Source organism: Silurus meridionalis, chromosome 4 (genome assembly GCF_014805685.1).
Source record: "Silurus meridionalis isolate SWU-2019-XX chromosome 4, ASM1480568v1, whole genome shotgun sequence".
Classification (NCBI taxonomy): Eukaryota; Metazoa; Chordata; class Actinopteri; order Siluriformes; family Siluridae; genus Silurus; species Silurus meridionalis.
Genome location: NC_060887.1, coordinates 9,877,918 through 9,901,648, shown reverse-complemented (window position 1 = coordinate 9,901,648; position 23,731 = coordinate 9,877,918). Strand labels below are relative to the sequence as shown.

The 23,731-nt window shown below is 38.2% G+C and overlaps 1 protein-coding gene across 2 annotated transcripts in view; it reads right to left on the bottom strand.

Moving 5' to 3' along the window:
* Window positions 1-17,953: 17,953 nt before the first annotated feature.
* The window catches only part of bcam (basal cell adhesion molecule (Lutheran blood group)), a 58,223-nt gene continuing 52,445 nt past the window's right edge, over window positions 17,954-23,731 (bottom strand). The window contains exons 12-17 of one of the 2 annotated variants that reach the window (XM_046847268.1): window positions 22,711-22,852; window positions 22,578-22,610; window positions 22,071-22,091; window positions 21,500-21,641; window positions 20,364-20,439; window positions 17,954-20,241 (exon numbers count right to left, since the gene is read on the bottom strand). In XM_046847268.1, coding sequence (XP_046703224.1) covers window positions 20,239-20,241; window positions 20,364-20,439; window positions 21,500-21,641; window positions 22,071-22,091; window positions 22,578-22,610; window positions 22,711-22,852 — 417 coding nt within the window. In that variant the 3' untranslated portion in view covers window positions 17,954-20,238. The remainder of the gene's footprint in view (window positions 20,242-20,363; window positions 20,440-21,499; window positions 21,642-22,070; window positions 22,092-22,577; window positions 22,611-22,710; window positions 22,853-23,731) is intronic. The other variant, XM_046847269.1, reaches the window with a different exon arrangement.

The following is a 23,731-nucleotide window of genomic DNA, read 5'->3' as shown; positions in this document are numbered from 1 at the left end:
TTGTCTTTTCATACTCTGGCTCTCGTTCTTCTCTCCACCCCCAAGATGAGTTTTCTCAACCAGCACCCCAAACCTCCTTCATGTTCTTCATCCCTCTCTATTAGTGACCAGAGGTGGCAAAAGTACACACACCCTTTACTTAAGTAGAAGTACAGATACTCATGTTTTAAAATACTCGGGTAAAAGTTGAAGTACTGATTAAACTTTTTTACTCAAGTGAAAGTAAAGAAGTCTTGGCTCTGACATGTACTTAAGTAAAAAGTAGTTATTATTTCTACCTGTTTTAGCTGTTAACTGGATCTCACATTATATTAGATGGTTGCTGTGTTGGTAAATAAAACCTCTGGACCTTGTCCACTCTGAAAACATTTCAATTCTGTCCTTTCTGTGTTGGATTAATTTCTTGATTTCCTAGTCTTTAATGAAAGATAACTCCACCAAAAAAAAAGGCACTTCTGTGGTAGCTCAGTGGGTTAAGGCTTGTGCCTGAACATGGTCCTTAATATAGTCCACGCTGGTGATAAGGTTTCAAAGCCAGTCCTACATACCTTCTTTCTTACTGCGCTGCCATGAAACAAAGTATGAACCCTCCAAAAAGCACACATGCTTTTCAGCAGTGGTCGCTCAGTGGTTTAAGAGTTGTGCCTCACTGAAACATGCTTCCCAGTCTTATTTTTTCCATGGTTCAGTGGGTTAAGGCTGGTGCGTTTTGTATCCTAGACTTAACACTCGACACACACTCATTACTCATCTCAGCCCATTCCACCATCATTTATTTATTATTATTTATACTCTACCGTACTACACTGTTTACATGCTGTTTTTTGCACCTTTGACTCTATTATACCGTTTATATGCTGTTTTTAGCACCTTTACTGTTTCTTATTACACTATACTGTTATTATACTATACTGTTTACATGCTGTCTTTTGCACCTCTTGACTGCTGCTGTTTCTCCCGGGTATAGTTTATACAGTTTTCCTCATACAGTACTGTATATTCAGAGTCTACAGTAGGTTTACAAGTTGGTGCTATCTCAGGTTTTGTGTCTTGTCTTGTGTTGTCTTGTGTTTTCTATCTGCACTGTCTGTCTGTATTGTTTTTTGTCTGCACTGTTTGCACTAGGTTGCACTCGATGCACCTTACGTAGGTTGTTGTTGTTTAGTGTAGCTCCATGGTACCGGAGGAACGTTGTATCGTTTTTACTGTGTAATGTGTACCACTGTGTATAGTAGAAATGACAATAAAAGCCTCTTGACTTGACTTGACTTGATGGTGAGGATCAGGGTTTGAATCCTGCTTTCTGCCTGCTAGTTGCGATGTAGGTTATGTTCCTGCTTCCTAAATCTTTCTATAGCTTTATAGTCTTGTGTTGATGGTTTAAAGGTAGATAGACCTGCTCTAAACAATCTTCCCAGCCAGTCTTCCCTGATGGCTCAGTGGGTTAAATCAGGTGTTTTGCTTTTGGTGGGGTTCAGGGTTCGAATCCTGCTTTCTGCCTGCCAGTCACGATCAGGATTCACTTCCTACATCTTTCTTTAGCTAGATATTTTTGTTTTTATTGGGTTGAAAAGAAAGATAGACCTGCTCTAAACAAGCTTCCTAGCCTGTCCTCACCGATAGTTCAATGGGTTAAGGTTGGTATCTCGCTGGTGGGGATCATGTTTCAAATCCTGCTTTTTTCCTGCTATTTACAATGTGGGTTCAACTTGTGCTACTTACATCTGTATTCGCTTCCTACATCTTTCTTTAGCGTTAAATTCTTGTGTGGATGGTTTGAAAAGAAAGATAGACCTGCTCTAATCAAGCTTCCCATCCTGTTTTTTTCTAATTGCTTAGTGGGTTAAGGCTGGTACTTTGCCAATTTTGGTGGTCAGGGTTCAAACCTGGCTTTCTGTCTGCTAGTCATGAAGTAGCTTAAATTCAAGATTACTACATCTTCATATTCTTGTTTTGATGGGTTAAAAAGAAAGATAGACCTGCTCTAAACAAGCTTCCCAGCCTGTCCTTCCTGGTGGTTCAGTGGGTTAATGCTGGTGCCTTGCTAATCGCGTGAATCAGGGTTTGAATCCTGCTTTGTCCCTGCTAGTCACGATATGTGTTTGCTTCCTACGTCTGTCTTTAGCATTATATTCTTGCGTTGATGGTTTGAAAGAAAAGATAGACCTCCTCCAAACAATCGTCACAGCCTGTCCTCCCCGAAGGTTCAGTGGGTTAAGACTGGTATTTCGCTGTTGGTGGGGTTCAGGGTTCGAAACCTGCTTTCTGTGTTTCTGTCTGGTCTGAAGTTCTTGTTTTGAAGCATGAAACGGATAAACCCCCAAAATAAGGAGGCGAGTTTTGGGACTTGATGGCTTTGTGGTAAAAGCCTTGTCTCTAAGCTCAGAGGTTGCTGGTTTGAATCTGGCTTGTCCCCACACTGGGTAAGCTGTGTGGAAAGTAGTCTGTGGTGAGCAATGGAGTGGTTGACTGTGAAGACCTGCTACTTCACAGCTTTTACACAAATATCTGTACTTTCTACTTCTTACATTTTCAAAACAGACTTGTTACTTTAGTTTTAATCCATTGATTTGGTGAAATATTTTTTTTTAATTTTCACTGCCAATTTCAGCCGAACAACCGATTTCCTATCATCGCGTGTCTTTTTTAATCCACTGGTGTATAAAGTCCTGTCTCTCACTCACCACAGATGTAGACTAGTTTACGGAGCTAAGAATCAGCAGGCAGAAGGCAGTAAGAAGTTTAGGGTTAATGTGGATGAGACAGAGGGAGTCAGTGATGTAAACATGACTGAGAACAGACACATTCCTGATCATCATCATCTTTTCTCTGCTTGTGTTCTATATGTGGATCTTCAGCCTGGACACATTCATTAGGTAACAACATTTTTAATTTGTTTTGTATATATATATATATATATATATATATATATATATATATATATATATATATATATATATATATATATATATATATATATATGTGTGTGTGTGTGTGTGTGTGTGTGTATGTATGTATGTATATATATATATATATATATATATATATATATATATATATATATATATATATATATATATATATATATAATATGTATATTTGGCTGTATTTTAGCGCACATTTCTGTTTCACCAAATGTAAATACATAAATAACTGAATGAAAAAGAGGCGAAATTAAAACCTTTGGCAAAAAATAAATTTATCCACGACGTCCTTTCTTTACTTAGTAATAAAATAAATAAATAAACTCCAGATAAAAATATTTTTAATCAGTAAACTTTTGTTTTATTTCTGCGCCAAGTCTCAAATCAAACACCAAAATCCACCATGTTTTACACAATTAACCCTCTAGGTGGCGTTTTGTGGGGTTTTCCCTCATAATGGCAACACAAACTTAAATTACTGTCTTTATTGATCATACAGATAAAAACAATACATCATTCAAATCTGTAAAATGTCTATAATTTTCTATATATAAACTTCCTAACTTGACTTGAAGAGGTGCAGTCTCTCCGGCATCACCTCATTAACTGTCCGTGTGGAAACATAGCAAAGGCTCTTAATTATGTCCACACGTCTCTGCACTGATATAGCCTTTATATTTAATCACTGTACATATGCTTACATATCAAGTCAAGTCAAGTCAAGTTTATTTCTATAGCGCTTTTCACAACAGACATTGTCTCAAAGCAGCTTTACAGAACTCAACAGTCAAGGTGAATGGTGTGCATTTATCCCTGATGAGCAGCTGTGGCAACTGTGGCAAGAAAAAGTCCCTTAGATGTAATGAAGAGGAAACCTTGAGAGGAACCAGACTCAAAAGGGGAACCCATCCTCATTTGGGTGACATCAAGAGTTTGATCATAAATCTTTCAACAATACTGAACACTGGAGAGTGAGAACTAACATGAGTACTGGAGTATAAGATTATAAGTAATGTTCTTTCTACAGTCTTATACAGTCTATATGGTTAGTAGCTCCTAGTTTTATGAGCTCAACATTTGTGATCATCACAGATCCAGCATCAGCTTCTCCCCGCCAGAGCCTTTAAACACTCCAGGAGGTCCAATGTCAAAACCACACATGTAGCGGGATCCAATTGGCACTGGTACATCTCTAGATGGTTCGGGATGTTTGCGAGTTTGGCATCTACTAGAACGAGAAGCAGTGGAGAGTAATTAGCGTAGCTGCTGTTCATGATATTCACAGCACATGTTGATAATGTGCATGTGATCAGATGTTCTGGAGCACAAGGTTATGATGTGAGACGGATGTTATGTGTAGGCTTTGCTAAAAAGATATGTTTTTAATCTGCACTTAAACTGGGAGACTGTGTCTGAGCCCCGAACACTGTCAAGAAGACTATTCCAGAGTGTAGGAGCTAAATGTGAAAATTATCTACCGCCTTTAGTGGACTTTGCTATTATAGGAACTACTAGAAGCCCAGAGTTTTGAGATCTCAGGGAGCGTGACAGATTGTAGCGTGTTAAAAGACTGTAGAGATACATGGGAGCCAAACCATTTAGTGCTTTATAAGTACATATATATCACATGCTGTAAATATGATACATGTTTAACACCTCCAAGCTGCCAGTTTTGGGCACCTGAGCAAGCCCTTAACTCACTACTGCTCATTTAGTAAATGAGATCATTAAAAGTACAACAGGAAGTGGCTATATCTCGCTATCTTTGTCTCTCTTATTTCTCTGTCAAACTGTCTCTGTGTCTCTTATAGTAAATGTCTCTGTCTCACTGTATATGTCTCTTTCTTGCTGTCTCTCTATTTGTTTCTCACTCTTTCTAAAGCTGTGTCTGTGTCTCTTTGTCTTTGTCTTTTCTGCTTATTTAAATGTCTAACAAAGTTGAGTTTTGAAGTAATGCCATTAGCGATCTATGATGAAAGACTTCCCTGGTTTGATTCTTACCTCTAGTTTCATATTAAACATTATAAGAAGTTTTTAAAAACAGAACAATGAAAGGTCATTAAAAATGGTTGATGGTAAATCATGGTATATCAGTGGTGCAGGTGTTGGAGATGTGGTTCTTGTACCTGAGTCACTTCTCATAGACTTCGAGTAACTGAGAGAATGAACAGGAAGGAGAAGTTTTGACCCTCTACCATCATGATCTAAGAGAAAACACTGGTCTCTTAACTATAGAAAAGCCAAGAGTCCAATAAGCAAAGCCTTGTTTGCCACCCCTATGGTAGTGTAGTGGTTAGTAATACGGTCTCTGCTATCTGACTCACCCGGTTTGATTCCTACCGCTTAGCTTTCCTTTAAATTGTTTAAAAAGTTTTAATAAAGAACTATAAAAGGTCCTAAAAATCATGTTCTTGCAGGAGATCCTGTGGCTCAATTGGAAGAGCTTTGCCTCTGGGTTGAGAGGTTGCCGGTTCAAACCCCGGCCAGGGCTCGAAGTTAAGAGTGTGGAAGGTGTCAGGAATGGCTGCGTTGAAGGTTGGATGTGGATGGTTTCGGAGGGTGTATCCTGGAGCAGGGGGGCAATATCCGGGCATCTGCCCCCCCAGCGTCTGAGAAGCTGAAAACAGGGGGTTATGAAGCAAAAGCGTCCAAAAAAGTATGGACTTAGTTTCGCATATAGGGAAAAATTCTGCCAAAAACCTATCACCCTCACTTTTTCTGAGGCTATGAAGCAGCAGGTCTTCACAGCCTTTGTTCACAGTCAGCCACACCATTGCTCACCACAGACTACTTTCCACACAGCTTACCCAGTGTGGGGACAGGCCAGATTCGAACCAGCAATCTCTGAGCTCAGAGGCAAGGCTTTTATTACAAAGCCATCAAGTCCCACAACAGACCTTCTTTTTTTTGGGGGGTTTATCCTTCGTTTAATGCTTCAAAACAAGAAATTTAGACCAGACAGAAACACAGAAAGCTGGATTCGAACCCTGAACCCCACCAACAGCGAAATACCAGTCTTAACCCACTGAACCATCGGGGAGGACCAGCTGTGACAATTGTTTAGAGCAGGTTTATCTTTTCTTTCAAACCATCAACACAAGACTATAATGCTGAAGTCAGACATATGAAGTAAACCCATATTGTGACTAGCAGGGACAAAGCAGGATTCAAACCCTGATTCACATGGGATGAGATGAGTAATGAGTGTGTGTCGAGTGTTAAGTCTAGGTATTCAGTGAGGCACCAGCCTTAACCCATTGAACCATGGAAGAGATCAGACTGGGAAGCATGTTTAGATGAGGCACAAGCCTTAAACCACTGAGCTACCACTGCTGAAAAACATTTGTGCTTTTTGGAGGGTTTATACTTTGTTTCATGCCAGCGCAGTAAGAAAGAAGGAATGAATCCAACACAGAAAGGACAGAATTTAAATGTTTTCAGAGTGGACAAGGTCCAGAAGTTTTATTTACCAACACAGCAGCCAGCTCGACCAGGAATCAAATCTATCTATCTATCTATCTATCTATACATATCTGTACAATTGAGCCACAGGATCTCCTGCTACAAGCCTATTTTTAGGACCTTTTATAGTTCTTTATTAAAACTTTTTAAATAATTTAAAGGAAAGCTAAGGGGTAGGAATCGAACCGGGTGAGTCAGACAGCAGAGACCGTATCACTAACCACTACACTACCACCGGGGTGGCAAACAAGGCTTTGCTTATTGGACTCTTGGTTTTTCTATAGTTAGGAGACCAGCGTTTTCTCTTAGATCATGATGGTAGAGGGTCAAAACTTCTCCTTCCTGTTCATTCTCTCAGTTACTCGAAGTCTATGAGAAGTGACTCAGGTACAAGAACCACATCTCCTGCACCACTGATATACCATGATTTACCATCAACCATTTTTAATGACCTTTCATTGTTCTGTTTTTAAAAACTTCTTATAATGTTTAATATGAAACTAGAGGTAAGAATCGAACCAGGGAAGTCTTTCATCATAGATCACTAATGGCATTACTTCAAAACTCAAAACTTTGTTAGACATGTTAATAAGCAGGAAAGACAGAGACAAAGACAAAGAGACACAGAAAGAGTGACAAACAAATAGAAAGGCAGCAAGAGAGAGACATATACAGTGAGACAGAGACATTTACTAAAAGAGACAATTAGATAGAGAAAATAGAGAGACAAAGATAGCAAGATATAGCCACTTCCTGTTGGAAGTGTTTATCCCGAGCGACTCTTAATGATCTCATTTACTAAATAAGCAGTAGTGAGTTAAGGGCTTGCTCAGGTGCCCAAAACTGGCAGCTTGAAGGTGTTAAACATGTATCATATTTACAGCATGTGATATATATATATATATATATATATATATATATATATATGATCTGTTGTCTGTTCTTATTCATGTTTACATCACTGACTCCCTCTGTCTCATCCACATTAACCCTAAACTTCTTACTGCCTTCTGCTTGCTGAATCTTAGCTCCGTAAACTAGTCTACATCTGTAGTGAGTGAAAGACAGGACTTTATACACCAGTGGATTAAAAAGACACGCAATGACAGGAAATCGGTTGTTCGGCTGAAATTGGCACGCAGTGAAAATAAAAATTAAAATTTCACCAAATCAATGAATTAAAACTAAAGTAACAAGTCTGTTTTGAAAATGTAAGAAGTAGAAAGTACAGATATTTGTGTAAAAATGTAATGAGTAAAAGTAAAAAGTTTGGAAAATAAATAGTGGAGTAAAGTACTGATACCAAAAAAAATCGACTTAAGTACAGTAACGAAGTATTTGTACTTCGTTACTTCCCACCTCTGTTAGTGACCATTCCATTTCAAAATATGCCCTAACATTCCCTATTATCAAACCATGTCATTTAAAATGCCCTTGCTTATTTACGTTGTCTCTAGCTATATCAGTTCAACTCAAATCTTCTCTAATTCACACCAGTCATGCGCTTTACAATACAATTATACCGGACATCCTTTCAGCACACTTTTTCTACACAGGTGAAAAAAATACACCTTGTGACCTACGTATTATAAGATTCCAGCTATCATGTAAACTTGATTATTTAGGTCCTCTGGTGTCCTATAGCTGTTCTACATAAAAGTCATGGAAGTCCTAATAAGTGGACCTGTACAGGATTACAGTATATACCATATATACACATATTTCCATCCGTATGTGGTTTTTCCCCAAACTGTTACCACAAAATAGGAGGCAATTGTTTAGGATGTCTTTGGATGCATTTTCCCTTCATTTGAGCTAGAACACCCAAACCTGTTCCAGCATGACTCTATCCCTATACACAAAACAAGCTCCATGAAAATATGCCCTACATGGGTTGGAGAGGAAGACTTTGGGCATTGCCATGCTAGAAAAAGTTTGGGTCTCGTAGATGAATTGGAGAAACAAATTGCCACATCCTGTGTCCCTTCGTCTTTGTGGTTTGAGGAAAAAACACATATGGCTGGAAAAATCTATTGTCCCAATACTTTTATAATGTACATGTGTACACTTTTATAATGTACACTTTTATAATGTATATGTGTACACTTTTATAATGTACACTTTTATAATGTATATGTGTACATTATCTGTTTGAATAATTAGATAGATTTTCAGGTGATGTGTAGATTTCCTCAGCACAACTTCTCAAGCAGTGGAGTTGAATTGAGTGTGTTACATCCAAAGAAATGTATCCTGCAATGAGATTTTGGTACTTGGTCATAAATATTCCAACAGAAAGCTCAGAGTAGAAAAAGGATTGAGCTAGTGTCTTTCTGACAGCAGACTTGTCAGCAGTACAGTATGAATGTTGCATGAAGGCACACGCACACACTCACTTCATTGGCTACTTGTATTATTTTTCAGAAGTGGAGGAACATAGAGTGTAAGGGCATTTATGCCAGTGGTTGCCAGTAGCAGATAAAAAGAAAAGATAGGGGGAAAAAAAGAGAGAGAGAGAGAGCGAGAGAAAGAGAGAGAGAGAGAGAGAGAGAGAGAGAGAGAGAGAGAGAGTGCAGTAAATGTAAGTTCTCATTACTGACAGTCATGATTGAGGTACATAAAGTGAGACACATACTGTAAAGGTGAAACTATTAGGATTTTCTCTCACCTTGTGTGTGTTGTAAGAGACATAAAGATTGGCAACATGGATTCATCTATATGGCAGGACCAATTCACAATCCACTGTTAACAATTTTAAGAGCTGACAATTGTCGCGAATCAACCAGAGATGACAGAATCAAGGGAAAACTCACTGAAACATGAGAAAAAAAGCATCACAGTTCACTAAAACATCATATACCTGTCAACCCTCCAGACCTCCTATATTACCCCCAAAAAAGTAAAGCTTGTTTAAACAAGTATGCTTTCAGCTGAGACCTAAACAGTGAGGTATAATTTACCTTTCTCCGAGTCCACAACATTTATTAGTAGATTAAACTTTCTTTCGGCTTCTCCCATCAGGGGTCGCCACAGCGGATGCTTGATTTGGCATGTTTTTACGCTGGATGCCCTTCCTAATGCAACCCTCCCCATTTATCCGGTCTTGGGACCTGCACTAAGAGTGGCTGGGGATGGTTCCCTGACCGGGGATCGAATCCGGGCCGCAGCGGTGAGAGCGCCGCATCCTAACCACTAGACCACCAGGGACCCAACATTTATTAGTAGATTGATTTTCCTATTTTTTATCAGTCTCTGCCACCTGCTGTAGCTTTCACTATTTGAGGTACCAACAAATAGCCTGCACCTTTAAATTGTCAAACATTTTGATTTTTAAAAACTTACAGTACAATGTTTATACTTTAAAGTTACTTAAAATCTTTTCAGTCAGGTAGATCATGGCTCTGTGCAGACCACTTGAGTTCCTCCACTCCAGCAATGCAAAACCATGCTTCCAAACCCCCTTTGTGCACAGGGGTATTGTCATGAAAGTTCTAATGTAAAGGAAATTCTACTCCATTCTATGCTTTCAAATTTGTGGCAAAAACTTTGTCCCAGTTTTAAATTGTGGAGATTTGTGCCCATTCAGTCACAAGGATATTAGCAAAGTCTAATGTAGGTTGGGGAGGCCTGAGTTGCACAAATCTCCACAAGCACATTCCAAAATCTAGAGGAACATCTTCCCAGAAGAGTGGAGGGTAATCTAACAGCAAATGTAAATAAATAGGACTAAATGTGGGATGGGATGTTCAGAGAGCATTGATCTGTTTACTGATATTGTATAGATTTAAGAACAATTCAATCTGATATTTGAATATTTGTGATGCATACAGATCTGTTTTCTGGGTCAAGCATTTTTGTCCTGGCTCTTACATGTTTTTATCTCAGTTTCCATGTTTTTATCTTAGTTTCCATGCTTTTATCTTATCGCCTTAACCTAAGCATGTCCTTTGCACGTACACTTTTTAACACATCATGCATGTAATAAACAATCTGTTTATTTCTACCCTGAGTCATAGTCTTCCGATACTTCAGTCATCTTACTTCGGATAAAACTGCAGGGTTTTTATGGTCATTTAGAAAAATTTCCAACATAGGCAGAAAATCTAATTGGGTTCCACTACTGTCAAACTGAGGCTACAGTGAGCACTGGTTTGAAAAATCTTGACAGCTGAAGGCTGGAAAAATATAACATGGTCTCGTTCTAGACTCTTAAAATGCTCAAACCAGCAGCAACAAAAACAGTATTTCCCAGTACATCACAGAGAGCTACATTGGTTCTCATTTTGATGTTTCTGGTGAACAATAACTTAAGTCTTTCGCCTGTATCTGCATAATCTTGATAAATTGCTCTGTTGAAAAATGATTGGTTGATTGGATAATTGCACAAATAAGAGGGGGAACCAATATTCTTAATGAGGAGCTCTCAGTCTTTTTTATATTATCAATTGTCGTTCTACACCCTCCGTCCCTGCTTTTCTCCATCCTTCTTGGCAGTGGTACCAAATTTTTGCAACAGCTTTCAAATCTGAGGAAGGATTTCTTTCAATTAATCAATCAGCTTTCTTTCAATCAGCTGTTTGAGGGATGGAAACCACAAACAAAATAATATTTTTCTTATTTGTACACATTTGTCAGTTTAATAGCACATCGATTATTGCTGCATATTTTGTTGCACAAACGCGACTAATATTAATGCTTTTATCAAGATAAGCCTGATAGCACATTCAGTTGCCCCATCACTGTAATCATCTCCACATTCTCTCCTCAACGTTGCCAAGGTTACACGTCTACCGCCTTCTCTATCCACCCTCCTTTTAGCAAGCCAAAAAAAACCCAACACAAAACCTAGCTTTTCAGCAGACATGCTGTTGAAAAAAAGCTGACCCCTCTCTATTTTAAATCATACAAATATGGGATGTGGCAGTAAACACAAGGAGTGGTATTGATGGATTTATTTCTGTCCCTCCACTCAGAGATTGCATTATCAGACACACATCAATAACAAAACCCCCAACTCCCAAACCAAACCAGAACAGAAAGACAAGATTAAATAAATACCAATTAATGCTAGCTTATGTACATTGCATACTTTATGTATATAATGTATATATATATATATTTATATTTCAGATAATGTTTCCCAAAGCACATTCTCCATGTTCCACATAAACAAATACAGTGGGAATTCAAGGATTTGTCATGCACAGAGAAAAGTGTGTGTGGGGGATAAAAAAACAACACCACCACCAGAATACTATGGAACCTGAGATACCTGTCAAGGGTTTGGCAAAGAGAATAAGGAATGCATGGATGTCGGCTTCAGGGCAAGCAAGCACACATATACACACACACACACACACACACAAAAAAACCACACACACAAGAAAAAAGGAAAAGTTACATTAATGCCTGGACCCCACTGTGACTAAAGTATCGATTTAAAGATTGAGCGAGGATGACTTAATGTGAGCAACATTCAGAGCAATGATGAAAACAAAGAAGAAAAAAGCTCTTCAAGTTAAGTTTTATTCGAAGCAAACAAAGCCAAACTGTCTTAATACACATTCTGATACAATTTCAACATCCTGTTTGTTTTTGCAAATGATCAACCCATTTTAATTGAATGCCACTGCTATCTTCTGTCCTTCTTTCCATTGGGTTCCAGTGTTGCAAGTTTTTCACAATCATGGTATCATCAGGCATTAAGGAACTAAAGCGTAGGAGCAGGATTCAAACCTTTGTACTTAATCCAAATGTATTTTTACTAAAAAGCTGGAATAGACATACAAGTTTGTCCATCCTGCATGACTTATGTAAATTACTAGTAGAAAAACTAGCAGCTACACATACAGTCACTGAAAATCTGTCCCAGCCTCTGTGTAGTGTATTACACACATACTCAATACACACTCACCACCCTATATATTTAATTTAATGAGACGACCTGACAGTTCTTTTTTATTTTTTTACTTATAGATTGACAAACACACGCACACACATACAAGTAATGAATATGAATTATTGTGTGTGCAGACACATGCTCAGTATTGGACTTTAATGGAAGAACCAACAATGCAATGCTTTTATTATCTGGATAGAAAAAATAACCAACTTTGTCTGTAACAAAGGATATGCAGGTGATGCGGATCAGTATAAACCGTACACTAGTTATGCGTTAAGATAACAAGTATTTGATTTTATTTCATTTGTGTGTATATATGTTACATGTGTATACATCTGTGCTGCATCTCTATTAATGATGAAGCTGTTGGTGTTCTATTCTTCGTAATGTTTTTCATTTGAACGTTTTCTTCTCTAGTTCATCTGATTTATCTTGTGTCTCGGCTTATTTATGAAAATAAGGCAGATGATTCAGGATGTTTGCTCTCAATTCATAGGGTTATATACTTAAACACATGAATGTGGTAGGAAAAAATCGAGAACATGGTTAAAGCTGTAGTTGATTAAAGTTCCAGAATCCAGAATGACAACTATAGTATTTCAAATAACACTCAGTGTACTGCATTATATAAAAATAAATACGTAATGTACTGAGAAAAATACAAAACTAAAAACAAAAGGTTCGGGGTCAGGTCTGAGACAAAGCATTCAGTTGTCCTTTCTAATGGGCAGCCCTGTTATCCAGTGTGGAGGAAAAAGAACAACAGTGATAAGGTGGATGAAGGTATGCGAGTTATGTGAAGGTCTAGATATTCTACTTTCCTGTGTCTATGAGAATCAAGCCTGTCTTGTCCTGCTGAGCCACTGATCTGGAAACTGCATTAATACAAAAAATGTTTGAATGCCTTCTATATAAGAAGTCAATTTGATTTGATGTTTTAGAGTAACAGTGAAGAAAAAGTAAAATCTAATAAAACAACAAGGAATTAATATTCGGCATTCATATGTCAAAGGTTAATTCGCGAATAACTGCTTACATATGCTAAGAATAAACGAGACACTGTACTTACTGTAGATAAGGCAATGAGTGTATATAGCTTGAATAATTCAGACCAGGTCTTTATACATAGACAAGTTCATTTGCATAATTGGCTGTGAAGCTGTGATAGCCTTATGCTCCAGCCACAAGCTCATTAGAGGGACATCATCATTGAAGAGCCAATTGAGTGTGCCACATAACACGATTCACACACACACTTACACACACACACACACACCCCATTCCCAACAGATAGAGTAATAATGGTGCTTAAGGCAACATAAAAAAGAAGAAAAGAAAGCTAACGTGTGGGACAAGGTTTTGACACTAAGTAAAGGAGACAGCAGGCAACGGAATGTGTGCATTTTAAAATCATCTTAATGAAAATGTAGTCTATTGTAATCAACCAGGATATCATAAGCAGTAAACAAGCAAACTGCTTGGCTATCATTTGTCATAAAGCCTATGAACATGTACCTACATTTTTAAGCAGAATTTTTTTTTGTGGAGAACACTCCATCTGGATCGTAAACATCTGGGACATAAAAAAAAGCACAAAGAGTGAATATATAGCCACAGTCCACAGCTCTGTTTTGACATATCAACACATCCTTTCTGACACTCAGGTACACAATAGACACTCATACATCTTTTAATTTCTCTTCCTCTGATCACTGGTTGCTCCTGCCCGCTCCACCCACACATCTTGTTTTTCTCCAGAGCGAAAGATTAGAACTGAAAGAAATGTGCCAACCATGACATTCCAGCTTCCCTCCCCTTCCCCCAGGTGAAGACAGGACGACTTAACACCTCTTACCATCCATGTTATGACTCCTTCCTGAACACACACACACACACACACACACACACACACACACACACACACACACACACACACACAAATCTTTCTTCTAACAGTTTCAATACACCGTATGGACAAATGTATTGGGACACCCTGTTTTTTTCCATCCATATGTGATTCTTCCCCAAAATGTTACCACAAACCTAAAGGCAAACAACTGTATAAGAGGTTTCTGGATGTGGTAGCATTACATTTTCCCTTCAGGAGAACCCAAAACTGGTTCAGCATGAAAGTGCCCCTGTATGCAAAGCCAGCTCCATGAACATATGCTTTACTTGGATTGGGGTGGAAGATCTGATGTAGAGCTCTAAACTCAACCCTATTAAACACATTTGGGATTAATGTGAATGCTGACTGCATCCCCGACCTTCTCACCTCACCTACATCAGTGCATGACTTTACTAACACCTTGTAGCTGAATGAAATCTCTACAAGCACACGTCAAAATCTTGTGGACCATTTAGAGTGGAGTGGGAATTATTATAACAGTAAATGGGAACAGAATTTGTGGAACAGGAAGCTTGAAAAAACACCTGCGTTTCTTATGTTCAGGTGTCCACAAACTTTTGTCCAGTTATACACAGAATTTAGTACCAAGAAACTGTCACTAACACTAATGAAAGTGAATCATGCTAAAAATCAGTGACATGGACTGACCTCAACAGGCTCATCTATCTCTCTGTGAATCAGTCTGGATCTTTAACAATGCAAAACAAAAGTCAAACCAAAATCACTTAATCTCCAAAACTGCTTTTAAAAAAAAAAAAAAAAAAAAAGAAAAAAAAACCACGAGCAAGAATTTAATTTACAACCCTTTTATAATTCTCGTTCATCTCTTGGCGTTCTTGTGTACTCGCTTTGCCCGATGAAGCAGAAATCCTCGCTCTTTTCTTTTTTCTCACTTGGCAACCATTGGGAGCAGTGCGTTTCAGCTAGACGAAAGGGCTGACAGGGTCCACCGAGACCGATAGGAGTTTTAATTAGATTGAGGACGTGCTTTTATTACACCCATAAATAAATGCTGAGACGGGTGAAACGGAGAACCAGTGATTATCTGGACACATTCCAGTGATAGTCGACTAAAGCGTATCTAAAATCCTCAAAACATCTGTAGATTCAGTGCAAAAGCTAATATTTATATAATCAGAACTAAAGCCTCAGTGAAGTCATATAACTTTTGCTTGTTCATTGCAGAAAATGTGTCAGAAAGTGGATTATCTTGGTGCTATGTGGAAGGAAACAGAACAGAATGCACATAATACACATAGTGGTCCATGTCTGGGGCTGACTTTTTTTGAAGTCTGTAGATTCTTGCAGCCATATTAAAAAAAAAAATTCTAATCAAATTCAGATTTTATTTGTCACACACATATTCATACAGAATATGACATATAGTGTAATGCTTTTTTCATAGTCTGTATAAATATGTATATGACAAATAAAATTAGAATTTCTATCTGACTTTATCAGTTCCCCTGGATTTGATTTACATTTTTAGTTCTGATACATTCGGAATATGCAATCAGCAGTGATCAAGAAGTTTTATGAGAACCACAGGCCAAGATGCATCATTTATTCTTTAGCACACACTAGTTGCTACTACTAAAAAGTGCATTCAGTCAAAAAATGTTAAATAATTAATATTAGTAATTACAGTAAAAGAATAAAGGTTTGGTTTTAATGAACGGGTTGCAGATTTTTCACTCAAGTTGCCATCAGTGAACAGTTGAAAACAGTTGAAAAATGTAAACTATTAAGACTGTATATCTGTTGTGACTGTTGAGATCAATGGTTTTTGGTTCCTCTCAAGGTTTTGTCTCAGGGACAGATTTATCAATTTAGAATGTATATTCTCAAACTGTTTAGTTCTGGAAAGCTGCATTGTGACAATATCTATTATTAAAAGTGTACAAATAAAAAACAAATGGAATTGATTTTCTGTTTCATATTTGCTGTTATGGCAGGAAACCTGTAGATCATTAATAAAATTACATTTCAATTGGGATTTATTTATTTAAGACTTACAACAATGGACATTTGTACAGTTATAAATAGATTACAATAATACATTTTAGCACCATACATTTTTCCCTAACTTAATTTCCAATGAGCGAGCCAACAGCGGTGAGGAAAAACTCCCTGAGATGGTAAGAGGCAGAAACCTTGACAGGAACCAGATTTAAAAGGGAAACCTGTTCAAATATGGGTGACACTGAACGTCCATTCATTACAGTCCCATTATTGTTGAGGTTATCAAATGTTCACTGATGGGCCCTTAATAGCAAAACTCTTCATGGTGACTCTTGTCCATTATAGCAGACTGTTCATATTAATTACAGAACAATTTATCTTCATGACTTTGAGTTTAATCCTTAAACCTCACAAATGGACAAATATACGCTGCCTATCTGACTTTAAGTGCGTGTATTTATATGTGTAATAGTTTGACTATTATTCCACCGATGAACATATTGCTCACACTTTATAGTTCCATTGTTCATGTAAAGTTATCCTTTTGTTCTAATCAACCTTTTCTTTCCAAATAGCATATATTTCATCTTTGCCTTAAAAGAATGCACTGCTCTTTTAAAAAATATATTTGATCTGTTTCAGAAAAGCTGATTCGTGCTCTTTGTCTACTGGAAAAGATCTTTACAAGTCATGCGATTCATGTATTCGTTTAATTAATTTGTTTTTACTTCAGGAGTTACCTCTGCCATCCCCCGCCTCCTTAACCTATTTTGCCCTCCTGCTTTAACTGCCTCACTCCTTTCTAACTCCAGGCCACAAATCACCCTGTAGGTTCACCAAGAGGTATTTCAATATCTTAATGGGCACTTGGCAGGCTGAAGCAAGTAGGAACATGGCTGTGGCTATAGCAGGGACTTTAGCTCTATGCAAAGAGCCGCTGCAGAAGAATGTAAGGAGTCAACCTATTATATATCATACAAGTCAAATCTGCTTGTTCCCAGATGCATAACACATTTTTTTATGTTTTTTTTTTTTAAGGGTTTGATAAAGATTTCATGCATTTAAAGTTCCCATAATCTTGAAAATTCTCCTATTCATGTATACTCATGAGTTTGTCTGCAATAGTTTATTATAATAGCAAACAGAACCTTAATTTGAAATTAGAAGTTAAAACGCACTGAAAGATGTCCACAAACTTTTGGCCATAACGTATCTTAAAAAGTCTAAGATATGTGTATTATTTAAAGAAGTTTTTTTTTTCTTCAAAAGCAGAAGTTTTGATCTGACAGAAGACAAAAAATATTATAAGGAATAAACAAGATGTTGAGGTTTTCGTTGGGAGAGATGAGGATGGACAGGATTAGAAACAAGCTTATTAGAGGGACAGCGCATGTAGGACGTTTTGGGGACAAATTGAGAAAGGCCAGATTGAGATGGTTAGGACATATGCAGAGGAGGGACATGGGGTATATCGGTATGAGAATGCTGAGGATGGAGCCGCCAGGAAGGAGGAAAAGAGGAAGACCAAGGATGAGGTTTATAGATGTAGTGAGGGAAGACATGCAGGTAGTTGGTTTGAAAGAGGCAGATGTAGAGGACAGGGGGGATTGGAGACGGATAATCCGCTGTGGCGACCCATAATGGGAGAAGCCAGAAGAAGAAGTTGTTTTTGTGACAAATTATATTTTCTTAAAAATGATAAACTCTTTTAAATGATAATTTTATAATGTAATAAAAGTGATATGACCCTTGTGAAGTGTTAGTGTAGGAAAATAATACAATACAGGACCCAGGTAAGGTGTGGAAATCTTTTTTCTTTTAGTCAGTATAAATTCTACAGAGCTCCACAAAAAAAGGGGAGAAAACAGGCTACAAAGTTCACAAAATTACCACAAAATATACATCAGAAAGGAGGAAGCAGTCACAATGTGTTACCATTCATGACTAGATATCTAAAGCTGACCTGCAAGACCAGTGGACGTGACAGAAATAAAATAAAAAGCAAACAATTCAGTAGTTTAAACACGTCATTTGTTTCTTAAAAAAGAACTTTTTAATTTTTTTTAATGAAAAAACAAACCTATAATGCTCGACCACATCTCATTGACAAACTGCGACCAAACTAGAGCTGAGGAAAAAAAAGAAATGAAACTTAAATATAATATAGAAAACATTCAGCTTGTTTGTATACATGAAATACACATGGGCATCAGTGTGTGTGTGTGTGTGTGTGTGTGTGTGAGAGAGAAAGGATAGGCCTTATAACCCCTATATTCAGAAAAGCATCGAGTATGTGAGTATATGTGGGTAACTAATGAATGCACGAACATACCAAAACCACAGGATAACATACATACGATTCAGTAGTTAACTCGTATTCAAATTCAAAAGTTTGACACACAGTATAAACACACTTTACGTGACCAGGCTTGATTCAATTATCATTAATTCGCATGTGATATCAGTTAGAGCATCTGTAATTCCTCTGCTTTGCTCGAGCCTGTGGGAAAGATCCAGAGTGTGTCTGTGTGTAAAAGACATAATCACCTAATTACATTCAAATAACAAAGCACGAACATGACGTTGCATGTCTCACGGGTCAAGCTTTGGGGCTAGATGCCTCTAATACACAAATGATGAAGAATTCAATAGCTTTACAGTGTTTTTTGGCTTCAAAACAAAGAAAAGAAAGATAACTAAATCAGATGCGCGTCCACAATCCTAGCATTTCCATATCTACTTTCACTGATGAGACACTTACTCACTACTTACTTACACCTTACTTATGTACTTTACAGTTTGGGAGCGTTTAAAAAGACATGGTCCCCTAATACATATTATAAAAAGTCTGAGAAAGGCACACAGAGTGATGAGAATCAGTGGTTTCGGGTATGTACAGTACCTGTGCTCTGTACATTTCTTTTGGGTTCGTAGTTTTACATCTGGGAAAAAATGTTTGTTTTGTTTGGGGGTTTTTTTTCTCTTTAGAATGAGAAATTACCAACACTTTCAATCATGATGCGTAGTAACCCAACAGAAATAATGCTGGGTGTTGCATCATGACATCTTCTCTGAACCAAGTCTAATATTCTAGTCATTTCTCTCCACAGCGTTTTCAATGACTTAAACATCTGAACACGGCCTGATTCGATGGCGAAACAAAACACAAAACAAAGCAACAAAACCCAAGATCACACACATACCAAAAAAAAATGTAAATAAAAAAAATCCAAGAAGCGTGTATTTTTTTTGGATACATATCAGAACATTCAGTGTCATGCCTTGTGTTTCTTGCTTACTGATCTCAATGCCCTATGGCACCTCTAGCGGTTTGCTCAAACATTACAGCCATCGGCAGTGCTGAAAAGAAAACTACCATGTAATACAGTTACATATAGATATTAAAAAAAAAGAAGCAAACATTTGGCTATACATACAATGTAGGGAAGGCAATTATTTTCAGTAGCATGCAATTCCACAGTCAGGCAATTTGTGTATGATTATGAGCAGAGTTTTTAGGATGATCAACTGGCGTCAGTGCACATACAGTGATAAGAATTGCGAAAGAACAGCGAGTAAGTGCAGTTTCGAAGTAGAAGTTAGACTACATTGAAAAGAGAAGCGCACAGGCTGAAAGATCAATTCGGTAGCACTGTGATTTAATGAAAAGATCCTGATTTTGAAAAAATGAATTGGCAGAATGCCCAGTGCTGGATTGACTTCCAGATGCTTTCTTTTCCACAGCTAGAGTCTTGATTGTGGACAGTGATTTAATTTTATTTGTGTGATTGGAATCACCCCACTCCTCGTAAAAAACAACAACAAAAAAGGACCACGTTTACATAAAAAAAAATTGTTCAAACCCACTGCCCTCAACCACCCCCCCATATCAAACCCTACTTCTTGTTTCCAAGCCCACCTCCCTCCTCTAACCTTCACCTAAACAAAATTTACAGCTCAAATATATCTCCTCCCTTTGTGCCAGGTTGGTGCAAAATAAAATAAAAAAGCACACAAGCACCCTCTGTTGCTCTTCAATTCCTCAGATGATTTGTCTTCTTCCACATTCTTTACTCATATCACTAATGGGAAAAAAACAAAACACTGGTCATTTCAGTTCCCATGACAATATACCGCAACCAAAGACATGTACACAACTCAACATTTCTAAAAAGATTGTAGTCTTTGACCTTTGACCTCTTACCGGCTCTACAGATTTTTCTTTAAGCAGCCCTGACCCCTCGTTGGCCTTCTCGCCTGATTTCGTGTCCCCAGACTCACTGCATGTACACATGGAGAGGTTCATGAAAAAAAGGGGAGAGAACCTGCATTCAGTCTCATAGAAACAGTAGAAAGATACAAAAAAATCCCTGTGCAATAAATATCTAAGAGTTTTCAGTTTGCGGGTTCACGCTGCAGATTTAATGAAGTGGGTTTTGGCCATATAGTGTATATATGCACTCATTATTCCACATTGTATATGCACATCTGGGGTCACCATTACCATCCTATAGCAGCAACACTCCAAAACAATAATAGAGGACAACATGAGAGGCCAATGGTGACTTTATTTAGTGGAAGCATGAGGCATTGCTGATTTTATTATTTAGGTAAATGAATCGAGCTGGGGCGAAAAAACAAGTGTGATCTTTCTACAATGGGAAAGAAAAACTCACCAATGTAAATACATAGTGAGTATTTTCCACACTGTGGTCCTGTTTTTTATGTTTTTTTTAATGTTTTTTTTGTTTGTTTTTTAAATCCCATAGCTACTACCTGTACTATGCAATGACAAAGTTGTTTGTATGTATCTATGTATGTATGTATGTATGTATGTATGTATGTGTGTGTGTATGTGTGTGTCTATCTAGCTAGCTAGCTAGCTAGCAGTTCCAGAAAAAGCCAACCTTCTGTCCTTTTTAGCCCTATATGAACTGCTATGTTGTTCGTGAGGGATGTGTCTTTCATATCATTACACGCATGTGGAGATGTGAGACACACATGAGACATATTTTCAGGATGGTCTGATCCAAAGCTTCAAAAAGAGGATTAATTAAGTGGAAATCCTGGAATGTTCTATTTAATTGGATGAGGAAAATCTATTCCAGTTTTGACCCTATGTCTATTATTGACTGTAAACATTAGCACTGTGTGGGAGATAATCTCACACAAAGCTCCTAATCACAGAGTATTTTTGGTGATTGGAAACGTCACAGATCCCTAACCGGGTTGTTGGATGGCTTTGTTTCAGATTAGTAACAGCACTGTATAGGATTGCGATGTCCAGTGGTGAGGCAACAAAATACCATAAACTTGGCTCAGATATCCTTAGCTACTTACGTATCCTTGTTGTTGTCCTTGCGACAGGCCATCTTGCCCCTCTTACCAAAGAAAAAAAGAACAGCTACCAGCAGGAGCAACAGCAGCACGCACACCAACACGGCGACCACCACTCCTTTGGAGCCACCCTGCTGACTTTCAGCTAGAAGCGTAAAAACGCAGAGAACGAAGGAGGGGAAGAAAACAGGAGGATAGAAATAGAGGAAAACATTGTGGATGAAAAAAGAATGCAAGAGACAGGATGAGAAAAGAAGAATGAATGAAAGACATAGGGTAGGAAGATGAGAGGAGCAGAAAATTATTATTGGATAGAGGTTGAAGAGAAGGACAAGAAAGAGGTGGAGGTGGGCGTAGCAGAAACGGTGGGAAGGAAACAACAAGAAAGAACAATGTGAGATTGTTTTTTGACTATTAAAGACCAATGACATTGTGTCACATGAGAAATGAAGACAAAAAAGCAGGGAACCACCCTCAACTGAGCTAGTGCACACACACACCCACACAACCTAGAATGATACACTCTCTCAACCCTATACAACCACACAAACAGAGCAGCAGCAAGCATACAGACCTGTTGCAAACACTGGGCTTCCTTTGAGCAGCATTGTGAGAAGAGAAATATTTGAGTCCCATTGCAAGAAAACCATAAGCATAGACATAACCCCAGCAACATTGAAAAAAAAGTACTCACATACTCTATATGTGACAAGCCCACCACCATGATTAGACACACACATACACGCAGACGTAAGGAGGAAGAAAGAAAAGAGTAGAAACAGAGACACCTCGAGCACTGACAAGAAAGATGGAGAGGAGGAGAGGAAAATAGAACCAAATTCTTTATTGTCCTCAAAGAGGAGAAAAAAAAGGCGGGAAAAAGTGACTTTCCACAAAACATAAGGACGGACATCATAGAAAGACGGAAAACATAATACAATATACAATTATACACAGTGGTTCTGTTAGCAATACACAATATACAATGTACAGTGCTGAGAAGTGCTAGGCTACAGAGTATGGAGGAGGCAAAGTCCAGAAAGGAAGGAGAAGAGGACAGAGAGCAGGCTCAAGTGTCTACCTAGTGCACCGTTTCCACTGTCGATGGTGTTGTCTGTAGAGGAAAAAAAGACGAGGTGACTTTAGATATGAACAAAAAATAATTCATCTGTAAAAATATAAAAAGTTAAAAAGTTACAAAAATACAATCCTACCTGACTTTATTTCGACCGTGAACTTCTTGCTGTCTGCGCCATGCATGTTGGTTGCCTCGCAAATCACCCCGTCTTTGAGAATGGTAGCAGTGGCTTCCAAGGTGACTGTGCTGGTGACTGTGTTCTCATGAAATTCTAATGACTACACACACACACACACACACACACACACACACACACACACACACACAAATAGAAATTTCAGCGATATTCATGCCATTTATCCAGAGCGACTTACATCTGAGCAGTTGAGGATTAAGGGCCTTGCTCAAGACCCCTGCTTGGTGGTGCTTGGTGGTGCTGGGATTTGAACCTATGACGTTCCGAGTCCACTGCCTTAACCACTGAGCTACAACCTTCCTGATATATATATGTAATAATTAATAAAAATGTTGTGGTGTGATTCTGCTATGTTGAAAACATGATATGGACAAAAGTATTGGGACACCTGACTTTTCCCACCATATGTGCTTTTCCCATAATTGCGAAGGACGTTCCTGATGTGGAAACATTACATGTTGCCTTCACTTAAACTAGGAGACCCAATCCTGATCCAACATGACCATGCCCCTGTGCACAAAGCCAGCTCCATGAAGATGTGCTTTACATGAAGTGGAGTAGAAGATATTGAATGGCCTGCTATAGAGCTTTGACCGCAACCATACTGAACATCTTTGGGATCATTGTGTACGCTGGCTGCACCCCCGGCACCGGCACCTCACCTACAACAATACCTGACTCTACTAACATCTTTGTGGCTGAACTAAAACAAATCGCTACAAGCCCACTCCAAATTCTAGTGGAACATCTTCTAAGAAGAGTGGAGGTTACTATTATATGAAATGTGGAGAAAGCGTTTGCAAGTGTATAATCATGTGTCCACAAACCTTTGTCCATACAGTGTATTAATAAAATGACTAGATGAAGATGGGTTTTCTATTCAGTCTCTGGATCCTCTTAAGGTTTCCTACAAATGTCAATCTCAGGATGGCTTTTTTTGTTTTTTTTAACCACAGTCTCC